Below are 13,441 nucleotides of genomic sequence, written 5' to 3'. Positions count from 1 at the left end.
CAAGCTCAGGAAACTGAGATGTTGGCAATGGAGTAATGTAAACTGTATTAAGAGAGGCTTGAACACATTAAGATTAAGCTGGCAAGAAACTTTAAGAATTGCATGCAAAAACTAGCCCTCAAGGAAAAGCATGTCCTTAGCTTGGGCATATAACACAGCCTGCCCTCACTACCCAAGGACAAACTGTGTGAGCTAAGATGGACCCTTAATATACTGGTTGGCTCCACAGTTACAGCTACACCTGATTTGGCTACCCCTTTTGCTTACTTCCAAAGCATAAACTGGTAATCTCCCACCCAGTCCCTGATTCCCATATTGATTTATTTGTATTGAAACCATTAAAAACATTGTTTTAAGCTGTTTGTATTTAAGCCAGACTGAGTTGTTTCTTGAATCAACAAAACCAAACCAACCCTCTTCTCAAACAAGGACCTCTTTGTTATGCTTTTTCTGGATATTATGAAGATTACCTCTCTCCCTAGGATGTCAAATTGAGGAGTGTTTTTGGTATTGCTTGAGCAGCATGCCCACAAGGAGTACTCAGGTGATACGAGGTCACCTGAACTCAAGAGGTACAGCATGTGGCCTTTTGAGGGATCAGAAAGGGCACCAGCTGGTCAATGACTACCAGATAGGAAAGCTGCTGTGAAAAGTGAAACCCTCAACACCATTCCATGTTGTGGTTTAACCTGGCAGGCAGCTGGGCACCACACAGCCATTTGCCTACTCCCCTCCTCCCCAACCCACAGTGGGGTGGGGGAAGAGAATCAGGGGGGAAAAAAGTAAAACTCATGGGTTGAGATAAAAACAATTTAGTAGGACAGAAATAGAAGGGAAAATAATAAAAGAATATACAAAGCAAGTGATGCGCAGTGCAGCTGCTCACCACCAAGTGATGTCCTGCCATTCCCTGAGCAGTGGCAGTCCCCCCAGTTTTATTGCTGAGCACACCACTGCTGTATGGTGTGGGACAACCCTGTGGGCAGTGCGTGCCAGCTGTCCTGGCTGCGTTCCCTCCCAGCTCCTGGTGCACTCCCAGCCTCCTCCTGAAGCTGAAACTCCTTGCTCTGTGCAAGCATTGCTCTGCAGCAACTGCAAGACCAGTGTGGACAGCATTGTTCTCATCCTAAATCCAGGACGCAGCATCATACCACCTACGGGAAGACAACTCTATTCCAGTCGAAACCAGGACACTCCATCTAAACTGGACATCAGTATTTCATGCTGGAAGCAGGAACATTAGCTCCCAGATACTTACGATGCTGAAGCGGAATCGTGGGCAGCCAGATAAGCAACCCAATATGGAAATCACATCAGAAGTAAGCCCCAGGTTTGCGGTCTTTATTTGCTTTTTCATAACACACACACACACCTTCAGATCTATCCCCTGTATGAAAGTAAATATATAGCACCCACATTATAAATGTATGGTCTGGTGTAGCACCACTTTCAGCAGGTCTGTTTGCAGCGCCATGTGACAGGCCCTGTGATTATTTTCCCTTCCTCACTACCTTAACAGAACACAATCAACACTGCACTGAGATGTTCTAAAAGAGTAGCAAACTATCTAGCCTCATGCATGCCAGAAGACTATATTATTCTGTAACAATTACTGTTGTAGAAACACCCAGGTGATGTACAGAGCTGCTCTTTCATACCCCTTACTGCGCTTAGTTCAGTGTGTAAAGTTTAACAGCACATTACGGGAGGCAAGAGAAAAAGTCACCTGGATGCAACAGGTTTCTGACCAACTACTATACATCAGCCCACAAAGCCTCTGCTGCAGGTACTTTGAGTTGCGACACAAATAAGTAAACTTAAGTTGCTATTAAGTAAAACGAGTTTTTAGTTTACAGAAATAAAATGTTTATATTATTATATATTCAGTGGGAGAAAAGTGGGCTGTGTCATAATACTTCTTCAGCTTAAACATTTTTTTATTGGCTACACAGTTACTCTTTCAAGCTGATTTTATTTATTTCCATTTATTACGAGAGTGTGGAAACTCTGAAAAAACTCTAACTTTGGCAAACTCATACTCTTTTGGTGAAGCCCAAACTTACCATAAAAATCCAAGCATTTAAGAAACAAGTTCAGAAGGGACACACATCTTCCACCAAACAGACAATGTTCTATTTCCAAAACCAACTCAGAACACGATTTCCATATGCTCTAAATTTTCATTCAAATACAATAGCTATGCTATAGAATATTTTATGTCCTCATAGAAGACGCCTAACCAGAGCATAACCTCATTTCTGATTACCCCAAATGTGGGGGGTTGGGTGAGGCTGGGTTTAAGGTGGGGACAGAAAGAGAACAAGTACAATTAAAATGATTTGCTGATAAATTAAATCCTTATATCAGAACAAACGGGAATGCTAAAGCACAACCATTTCCATAGGAAGCAAATCCAGAGCTTTGACCAATCCTAAAAGCAATTCGGAACTGCAGCTTCTTTTCCACGAAGTAACTTTTGCCTGTTCTTTACATCGTTCAGTTTCATGAATTCCACTGAAACCTGAGAGGGCAGGCAGGGCAGACACAGGAGCTGTGATATATTAAAAGATGACAGATTTTGCAATTATTTTGCAATTCTGTTTCTTTGAGAGGGAAATCTATGTCCACTTATTGGTGATCAGTGTCTCCTGTGAAAAGAGACAGGCAGTGTATTTAAAAGGAGTCCTTTATACAGACTACTGAAAAGCTCTTCATTGGGAAGCTGTATGAATAAATGACATTTCCAGTAAGTATAATTCATGTAAAAGAAAGCATGGTAGCAGGAGTAATACAAGTGGCATCTGCAAAAAAAAAAGTTGTTCTTCATTGTTTCACGGGCAAACAAAAGATATAAGGAGTCCGCAACAGTTTAAGTTACAACTGTTCTTTCTGTTCTTTAAATACCAAGTTCCTGACTACTACTACTACTAAAACTGTCTCAATTCACTTTGAAAACAAAATAAAAGGATAGAAAACAAGTGCTTGCCAATGAGCTTAACAGAAGTTCCTGAAGAGGCTGCACATATGTGCATCTAGCTGCATTATAACACAAAAGCTTCTAGAGGGCATAAAAGACAATGCAAAAGGCAGTATTCCTGGGCCTGGAGCAGGTCTGACACACAGCAGGAGTGTGTGGACAGCTGGTGCCCTCTTCTGGACAAGCTAGATTCTTGTTTTGCCAATGCAGGGCACAGTTGGCCCCTCAGCTACGCACTCAAACAAGATTTACTAAATTCAACACCACACAGGCATTTTCTGTACCTTAGGCTAATTCCTCAGGCAATTCAAAGACAGGTCAATCAAGTCCAGTGGGAAAGAGAAAACTTAAGCACTTCCCAAGTAAGTGCTTGGCCACACAACTCCTTTAAAATTTCTGACACAGCACCATGTTACATCACAACATTGTTTATTATGTGACTTTTTACAATACAAACAAAAAAAATACAGAAATGCAGTATATGAATACAGCTAAATGCGAAATGGTGACTTTTTCTTGAGGCCATATTCCCATTTCTAGTAAAATAAAGAAAGACTGCACACAGGTAGAAACAGGTTGGTAGTTAACTCCACAATTTGCCTAGAAATGACCTATAAATGCATTTTCCTGCTACTTACCATAAAATGTAAAAAGGGAGTTAAAGGAAAGTTTTACTCACTGGTTCCTACCATATGAAAGAAGCTATATTCTATTTAGGAGGGCCAATATATGGAAAAATATCTAAATTAAACGTTATTACAAAAATGAAGCAGTAATGAGATCCTTCAGGCTAAAGAAGTTACTAAATGAGAATAGCATATATTTAAAGAATCCAAAACATAAAAGGGTTGTTATAAAAAGCTTAGGTGCACTTTAAGCCTATGACTTTTGTTTTTCCATGTGTACTTTTAAACAATGGAAGTGTCAAAAATAGGGTCAACTGTGTTAGACTAAATTACATTATTGTATAAGCTGCACTGAATGGAATTCTTGTATTATAATAATAAAGAAGCATCGTTTGCATCATATTATGGCAATTTGTCCTCACTAAAAACCGTCTTGAGTCCTTGCATTTTTTAATATCCTGTAAACCGTCAAACCACCAGAACATGATTGTACAACAGTAAAATGTTTTCTTTTGCATTAAAACGACATCTGTTTAAAAAAAAGGAAAAAAGGTACTTAGAGCTGTTATTTTTCCAAGTACACAACACCCTAGACGATTCAAGGCATCTCATTCTCCATCAAAATTAACAAAAATTTGTCATGCTGTTAAATCCATTACTATGGATACAACTGGTGCAAAATTGGTCAAACGGATCCAACAAACACTGATGTCCAGGCTGGCATATTGGCAACTAATACATAACTGGTGGTCAAAATGATGCATTTAAAATATCTTCCCTTTCTTCTTGTTCTTTTCCAAGGTTCTACAATGATATTAAAACAAACAAACAAAAAAAACATAAAACAAACATTGTCAAGCATTGAATACATGTTATTAAAATCACTTTTTATATGATTTTTTTTTTTAAATAAGCATTTTCTCAAGTCTTACAGGTTGCAATACACTGTATGAAAATGTATTATATTCACAGTACTTGTACATGAAGTCAAGCAGTGCATTTATCGCGTTACCCCATCTGTGGACTAGGAGACTTAATCAGTTTAATTCTTGAAGCTTTAACCCTCCACCCTTCAGAAGTCTGATACAATCTACCTTTCAAATACAACATTTTTTTTTAGATAGATCTGGCTATGTATGAATATAGCATTTTTCCAGATTAAAACTTGCTTTCAAAGCTAATAATAATCCCAGTACTTTTGAGAGGTGTTCATCTGTAACTAACTGCAGTTTAATTTTTTTCTTGGATTTTAAGTGAATTTCCATAGTGGTCAAACACCACTGACCATTATTACTATGGAAATTTCCTTTTAACACTAAACTACAGAACATTTACTATGAACTGCAGATTAACAATCAATTTACCTGGAGGAATTCTGTTGTTCCAAAATACGTTGCTGAGCTTCCCAGTTTGCTTTCTCATCCTCAAACTGGCGACGCTTTTCCTCTAATTCTTTGTGTTGTGCCTCCAAATTCTTTTTCATTTGCTCATGGCGTCGCTGCAGCTATAGAAAAAGTCATGAACAGACTCAGCAAGGACACAGAGCACTGCAGCAACAAACATCAGCAACTATACTAAAGTGAAATAGTATTAGTTTCTCTTCAGAGAAAGTAACTCTTAAACCAAAAGTTCTAAGGTTATGGTTATAATTAAACACATAAAAGTGTATTAAATCCCATAAACACATTGTAGAGCTTACAGAAAACTCCCCAAATGCCGCCTGAGTCACAAACCGGAGTTGTAGGCAGTTACATGTGGCAAGCAACAGGAAACTCAAGGAAATGTTGGTATTCGATGCAAACCTTAAGCAAATTATGAAATATTTTAATATCAGTAATACATAACGTAGCAGCTTTGACTTTGTGTGGAGAAAAAAACCACTGATTTCATCCTATAGTGTTAACTACATTAAGGATCTGTTTGGAAAAACATTATTAAATGGATTAATTTACTCATTAATTAAATGAATTAGTAGTAGTATTACTGCAGTGAATTGTCTACACTGCCAGTATTGCATAAGAAGTCTCTTCTGCAAGCTTCTGGTGATGGGACTGGCAATCAAATGCCCTGGATGCGAGAATGGAGACACTGTGAGGAAAAGTAATTCCATTCATGTGCTGCAACAAGTTTTTCTAAATGAGTTCATTAAAACTCCCTCTTCTCTCTTGCAAGTCCTTATCTTATGCAAACCCTTCAAAACAGATTTTACTTTTTTTTTTCCACAGAATCACAGAATCGTCTAGGTTGGAAGAGACCTCCAAGATCACCTAGACCCACCTCTGACCTAACAAGTCCTTCACTAAACCATAGCACTATGCTCAACATCTAAACATCTTTTAAAGACCTCCAGGGATGGTGACTCAACCACTTCCCTGGGCAGCCCATTCCAATGCCTAACAAGCCTTTTATATACTCCAAACTCAGCATGGTCTACTGCCTACTTATAAAGATATACAATGGAGTTTATGAAGTCACGTATGAAGAAAGGGGGAAAAAAGAACTTATCAGTTTTTACTTGTTCATTCAATTCAGCAAGATGCTATCAGTGAAAAAAGTCAGGAGATAGTACATGAAAAAAGACCTTTTTTTGTCCTGTTTTTCATATAACAATTTATCTACGGAGTTATTGTCACAGCACATTGTGGAAGCCAGAATTATAAATGGGTTCAAAATATCTGAGACAGAAATTAAGGAAGCAAAAGTTCATCAGTGCCTAAATAAACACTGTGATCCAAACAAAACACATAACTTTAAAACTCTCAAATTTCTGACTGGTCTACCTTAGTATTGTTATCCTTTGTTTACCTATTGACTTCTTTTGATGAACAAAAAAAATAGAGGAAAAAAATAATGCAAGCCATCAACCTGATTCAGTATACAATGGCTCCTTACAATGCCTAGACTGGCAAGCATTTCAACTACCCTGCCAAATTTCCTCACTTTCCCTCAAATTTGGAGCCAAACTGTATCTTTACGAACACTGACTATTTTAAACTCTTCTATTAAGCTTCTCGAGAGAAGCTGCTTCCTCAAAACTTAAAATCCATTTTCTAGTTTAATATAATTTTATACCAGTCTCTAAAAAAGAGCACACTTCAAGGGCTGCTTGAAACCCATAAAAACAATTTCACTGTGAATAAAATCCATTCACCTGGATGAGACAAATTAGAGTTAAATATCTATAAAATTTATGTATGTTCAAATGACACAAAAACAGTGCCAAGATATGCCTGCCTCTTTCTTCATCCAGTAACTCTTATTTAGATGATCCCTTAGACACCGTATCAGAAGTTCCTCAAATGCCTTTTCAGTATGCAAGCAATTTATTATTACTAAATTAGCTGATGTAAAACATGAAAGTCTGAAGAACTTTTTTAAGCAAATGTAAGAAAACAGGTATAAAATATTCCAAAGAAGAGGGGAAAGAGAGGGTAAGAAAATTAAGGAGTATTTTAAAATACTGTGATTGTGAAAATAAAACAAGAATGTATATGAACATTATATATGAACATTAAAGTTGCATTTGAAGTTTGTGCTTATACCATTTCAGCAAAGAGAAGAAGCTGGGAAAAATAACTGAGTTTTCTTTAAACATAAAATGTTGGAAAGTCTTGGAGAGAAGAGCCATCTTTGTATTTGTTCACTTTCAAGCATATTTAAGACATTTTCATTACCTCAGCTTCAGAGTCCTTCAGTTTCTGAACTTTTTCTTTGACTTTCATCTCAAACACCTGTTCCATCTCCATTTCCATTTTTTTCATTTTGGCTACATGCTCTCTCCTTTCCTCTTCCATCTGTGCCAACGGGCTCCTGCCACAAATCCAGAAGAAGTAGTTAGCTAATAAAAACCTTTTTTCTTTCTGTTACATTTGGGTATCTGCCTAAAAAAAGATAAAAATGCTGAAGCATTATGATAAATAACACAGCTTAAATTCATTTTGCATTATTTTATTAACTGTTAAGTTAAACTTCCTACAAAAAGGAAATTTCATACAGTATCTCCCTCCCCCCCCCCCCCCCTTTTGATTTATCTTACATTAAGGTTAAAGAAGCTCTTGACTTTTTATCTTTGGTAGAACCTGGTCATGGGTAGGGAATAAATCAAAGTTACAAGTAATAAAAAAAAATGAGTATCTTCCAAGTGATCTTCAGGCATCTTGTTCTTTGCAGTTCAAATATATATAAAAATTAATAGATAGAACCTTTATGTAGAACAGATTAATAAAAATTTTTAACAGTGTTTCACACAGAAGTCCCATTTAAAGTTTCCTTTAAATTGTCACTGTTCAGAGTGATCATAAGCATAAAGTTAGCATTGCAACTGTGTTGAATGAGGTGGTCATACTTCCAAAGAGATAACGTAGCAAAAAAGTTTTGGGCAACTGAACATTCATACAAATGTGAGCTGGAAGACTTTCCTTTAGAAAATTATTCATTAAATTGATGTATAAAAATAATATAGTTATATATATATGTGTATATATATTTATTTAGTGGTTGCTACTTTTTGGAATTCTACAGAATTTTTAAAGCTGTATAAGCTTGTGACCCACACTAACATGGTGCAAGCTCTGAACAGCAAATTTCACAATAAATACTCAATAAACAGGATGATTTTGATCCAAGGATGATTGCTATATACAGCCTTATCGTAAGAATTTCATGCTGTTCAACAAAAGCAACCCCAACAAATCACTGGCCTCTATTTTTCAGTTTTGAGTATGCATGGCTGTGGAAAATATCAGTTTTAGTTGTATTATTGATAAAAATGGAGAAGAACTGAATATATAGGGAACAGTTACAATCAACAACAGAGGCTATCTGCTGTAATGTATGCATAATTTACTCAGGCAAGCAAATTATAAATTAGAGATGGCAAGTTTAAGCCCTACCAGAAATACTATTTTCACTTTCAGTGCTTAAAACAAACATAAAAACCCCAAACTGTTCTGCTTCAATTCATGCAGAAAAAGCACTGTAGAAGGCAAACTAATCAAGGAACTTCCAGCAATGACTGAAATAAAATTAGCAACATCCATTTTGATTCGGAATTTACCACTCATTCTTAAAGGAATGAGCTTACATATCAGACATGGTTAAGATCTGTTTTTTAAGATCTGTTTTGACTGTTAATGGCTCAGTTCATCCTTATTGCTTGCTCATTTTTGACAACTAGACATACAGTGAAAGTAAGCAGGGTCCCATAAAGTTAAGGCCACGTGAACAGTTTTTCAAATACCAGCATTTTAAAACGTGCTTTAAAGGTGACAATAGGGAGTGGTAAGGAGAAAGAAAATGGCATTTCCACAAAAAATCTGATTGAATCTGAACTAATAGTTGCCAAGTTTGGACTGGTGAATAAAATTCTGTATTACATATGGAACTGAAACTGATTCTCAGTTTAATGGTTACTCTAGCCATTCAAAAGGCCAACTGCTAGGAACTTTTGTCAAGGAAAAAAATTTGGTTAAACATGGGTCACATATAATAATACACAAAAAAACATCTTGCGTAAGAAGAGAATGAAAGAGGAGGTGAGTAGCGGTATTTGTGTAAGCTAACCATCTGTCCTAATAAAATTATTTTATTGTTACCTTTTAGAGGTGTAAAGTTCTCAAATATGCCTGCTCTCCAAAAATTAACCGAGACATAGATCTGAATACTAACAGATCATTGCTGCAGTTTCTACAGACTTGAAAGGGAAGTAGTACTGTCCTTCTGTTGACAGCCTAATTGTCTAATACAGATGTCAGGCAAGCTTATTAGAGAATTTGAGAAAGTGGCAAAAAACAGTCTGCATAGAACATTTGATAAACTAACACGTGAACATTTACAGCTGAGATCTTTACAACAGAGGTCACAGCTAGTTTTATTGGGTCATAAGTATGTGACATGGGTAAGTGCACATTATCCTTTATTTCAGGATAAAATAATACAAGGGGCTTAAACAAAAAAGAGCTAAAGACAAAACACTAAATAAATATGTAAAACATTTAACTGATTTAACAGGATGTATGTTAAAGCAGCCCTCTAAGATCTGCAAAAGTTAAAAAGTTATTCTGCATATGTGCAAAGTGGAACCTCTGCAAGCCAGTAGTAAGATAAACCCATGGTCAGGGAAGGCTGAAGTAACTAATTTCCCAATCCAATGAAAACTTGTAAATTTACAGATAAGTACAAAGAATTAGTGGAATTTTCATAAGCATCTATATAAACATGATGGAGCTTGAGATAAAAACTGAGTAAATTTCACCATTTATGCACTGAAACAGCCTTTTCTACTCATTGCTGAAATTTGACCATATTTGTCTTGAAGCTTAGCCAAAACGTTCCTAAAGAGGAAGGGTTTTTACAGAGATATTTGTCCCTGAAATTATTTGTAAGTTCTTAAAATTTACGTTATCACTGCTTTATAAGGAAAACAACAACAACAAAAAACAGCTAGGGAAAAAAACAATGCCAAGAGCTGGATAACAGAAAACTGTTTTAAATTTGAAACATTAAACAGTAAAACCCTTTTTGTGTTTAAATAATTTTTGTCTAAGTTTTTTGGAAAAATTTAAATGACCACTTACATGCCTTCAACTGTGTCAAATCTAAAAAACAAAAAATACAGAGGCTTAGCTTAGCATGCTTAAATAAAACCACAAAACCAAAAAGCAGTAATTAAAAAAGTAAATTCATTATTAATAGATTCCTAAAGCTAATTATCTGCTCCCCCAAAAAGCAAGCTTTTCACAGTAACAGGAAAGACTGTTAGTTAAAGCTTATTATATTTAAAGTTCAGTTAGTAAATCACTACACCGTGTAGATATTAATGCAGATTTGATGTGCAGGTATTTTCAGCAATAGTTTACCTAGAGTATGCAAGCTCTTAAAGCGATTTTAAATATTTTAGTGACACAAACAACCACTTCCTATAAACAAGTTTTATGAAACCAAAGCCATATCGAAGCTTATCTACTCATTAAAAATTATCTCCTAGTAAAGGACATTATCAATGATGTCCTTGTATTAATGAAATTAATAATGTTCCTGTGCTGCAAAAAGAGCACTTCACATCAATGGCCAGCAGAGGTCTCACCGGAGGCTGTGCTCAGCTCTGGAGGAGGCTTCACTGCAGTTATTTCCCCTGAGCTTGATGCTTTACCCTGAGCTTGTGTTGGGTTAGCATTTCACATACACCGTAAGAGGAGAAAAAATAGTCTGAAAACAAGATTCTCATATTAAATCTCACAACAAGTAAGATGGGTTTAATACTCTAGAACTATTTCACTGAATTTCCTTCTCTCTGGTGAAAAGGAAGCAGAGAATCTTGACTTTTTGGTAAGAAAACAGTAAGAATATGGTCAAAAGGAGTTAGAAGTAGTTTAAACTAGGCAGTTAGAAGGATTTATGCATTGTGTATTTTGTGACCCAGTGTGCCAGTTTATTGAACAAATCCCTAGATAAATAAGGCTGATCTTTACAGTATACAACATGACTTTCAATGAAATAAGGTTTTATGTTGAAACTCATTGAAAATATCAACTTCATATTGCAAATTAAGAATTTTATATTTCAGAGTAAATGCAAATTTTAGCATGTGCCACATAGTGCACATGTGAAATTATAGTTACTGCACAGTGCAAAGAGAAGTTATTGATATACCTGAAGATTACCCTTGATGATTATTTATATATTATTTAAGAGATGGAATGATCTTGACAATTTGAAGAAATCAGACACTAAACCTAAAACACAAAAAGGCTACATAATCATGGTGCATGCTTTGGATGGCTCTTAGGTCAGTGTGTTACTCGTAGAAAAGTCTATTACAGTTTTACCAAAGCAAAGGAAGGAAAAATCAAAGAAAATTATCATCTGGACAGAAGAAATTGCTTCAGTTCATCTGCACAGTATTATTAAATCTCATAACATGGACTCGTACTGATTTTCACATTTGCACTTTTGTTCAAAGAAATAAGTCAACAGTTGCCTGAAAAATAAAGATCTGCTAAGATCAGAAAAATATAGCTGCATTAAAAGTTAAAAAGGTCTTTCTGGTCTCCGATAGCTTTTGGAGAAGTGCAATAACCAGAGCTTGTACAATCTCTGCTTATATATACTCTTCCAGTTTACAAAAGGAACAGCAGCTTAGGAGTTTCCAGAGCCAGAGATTGTATCTGTGTTTAACAGGATGCTTGTAATACCACCAGAGAGCATCAGAGCATGTCTCTATTCTCAGATAGAGACACTGGACACATCTCCCATTAAAGAATCAGATTTCCAGAGGACGAGTCAGATATTGCTCCATTTTGAGACACATACACTTCTTTCAAAAAAGGAAGCAGCCAAACATAAAGATTCCTCAGGGGATGCACAGATAAAGCGTTAACATTCATTCTTCCCCCTTTCAATTCATTTCTAGGAAGACACACATGGTTATCAGGAAAATTTTCTCTATGCTGCTTCACCTATACTAAATTCAAAACCATGAAAGCACATTAAGCTTTAACATGCTTTTTGGCTTTAAAAAAATGCTGATAATTCAACATATGGATAAAGTAGCAAGACAAGAATAGCATCAGCTGCTTAACAACCAGCACGTGCATTCATGATTTATCATTTTTTTTAAGTCACCCTGAGTTTGAAGAAAAACTGCAAAAGATTCAAAATTCCTATTAAGTCTGCAATAGACTTTGCCATCTTTCAGATGGCTGAATCAAACTGATAACTTATTTCTTGAGAAAAAAAAAATGATAGCTCAGAGTGCCACCTCTATTTATTCACCTCAGAGATTCAGCACTGCAATATTCTGTGCAGCAGATTTCTTAGCAAGAAAATCAGTTCCAAAAGGCACTTTTAACTATAAATATTCAGGTGGAACAGCACAGTGACCTCAGATGACAAAAAACTAAGCATGATTCTGAAAGCAAAGTAATTCCAAACATTTGAAGCACAAATTCTAGTGAAAAAAAAGTTTCAGCAATTACCTCAGCAACTGATTGACAAGATTGAAAAGATTGAAAGAGGAACAACACAAACATAGTTTTGAAGTCCTTCTGGTACAGGTATATATACAGAAATGCATCTTATTTTGTTTGTAGTACGGGAATCAAAAAAAAAATCACTTTTTTTTTTTAAAGAAGAAAAACAACAAACAGTACCTTGGATATAAGTAACAGACTAAGTTTGTAGGTACAGACTAACAAACAGGCACAAAACACAAGAAATAGTAAATGTTATCACAAAAAACAAGGTTCTTCTAAAGAAAATCCACTAAGATTTAGAAATGGAGAAGAACTGCTACTAAACACTATATTAAAAAATCAAAACAAATTCCTATGATACACAAAAGAGCAATAAAATGTTTCACTTTTCAGTACAGTAATAGCAAATAGCAAAGTAAAAAATACAGTGAACAGTACACTAAAAAAAGTATAACAATAGCAAGTTAGATAGATACTGGAGGCAATGAAGAATTTTCTATTCTGCATTATCATTAACCCACTGTCATCTAACAAAGAATTAGGATCAAGATCTTCCACCCAAGTGCTCAGGAGGGCTTTCTTCCCTGCTGTTACTAGCTGTGCTATTTTGTTCTCCACAGTGACTATCTCATTTAGTAATTTCTGTTTTTAAAACTCCTCCCCTCTCAGCCATAACACTGTACTGTCGTGAGGATGAAGTGCAGCTTGAGAAAAAGTTCCAACATACTTGCTATATGTACTCAGGAGCTTTGACATGTAAATCAGGGATAATGTGATGGCAATAAATATGAGAGTGAGAAGTAACCACTGTGCTATAAACATACTTGAGGACTACTTCTGTCTGAGACGTGACCTCATTACATCAC

The 13,441-nt window shown here is 35.8% G+C and overlaps 1 protein-coding gene across 4 annotated transcripts in view; it reads right to left on the bottom strand.

The window, feature by feature from the left end:
• Positions 1-3,389: 3,389 nt before the first annotated feature.
• SEPTIN7 (septin 7) overlaps positions 3,390-13,441 on the bottom strand; it is a 594,594-nt gene continuing 584,542 nt past the window's right edge. For 3 of the 4 annotated variants that reach the window (XM_080582982.1, XM_080582984.1, XM_080582985.1), the window contains 4 exons: positions 10,179-10,199; positions 7,278-7,413; positions 4,968-5,107; positions 3,390-4,407 (listed from right to left, as the gene is read on the bottom strand). In XM_080582982.1, the coding sequence (XP_080439108.1) occupies positions 4,368-4,407; positions 4,968-5,107; positions 7,278-7,413; positions 10,179-10,199 (337 nt within the window). In that variant the 3' untranslated portion in view covers positions 3,390-4,367. The remainder of the gene's footprint in view (positions 4,408-4,967; positions 5,108-7,277; positions 7,414-10,178; positions 10,200-13,441) is intronic. The other variant, XM_080582983.1, reaches the window with a different exon arrangement.

This window comes from Anser brachyrhynchus (genome assembly GCF_964034855.1).
Source record: "Anser brachyrhynchus genome assembly, chromosome: 2".
NCBI classification, from domain to species: Eukaryota; Metazoa; Chordata; class Aves; order Anseriformes; family Anatidae; genus Anser; species Anser brachyrhynchus.
This window is presented reverse-complemented; position numbering and strand designations above follow the sequence as displayed.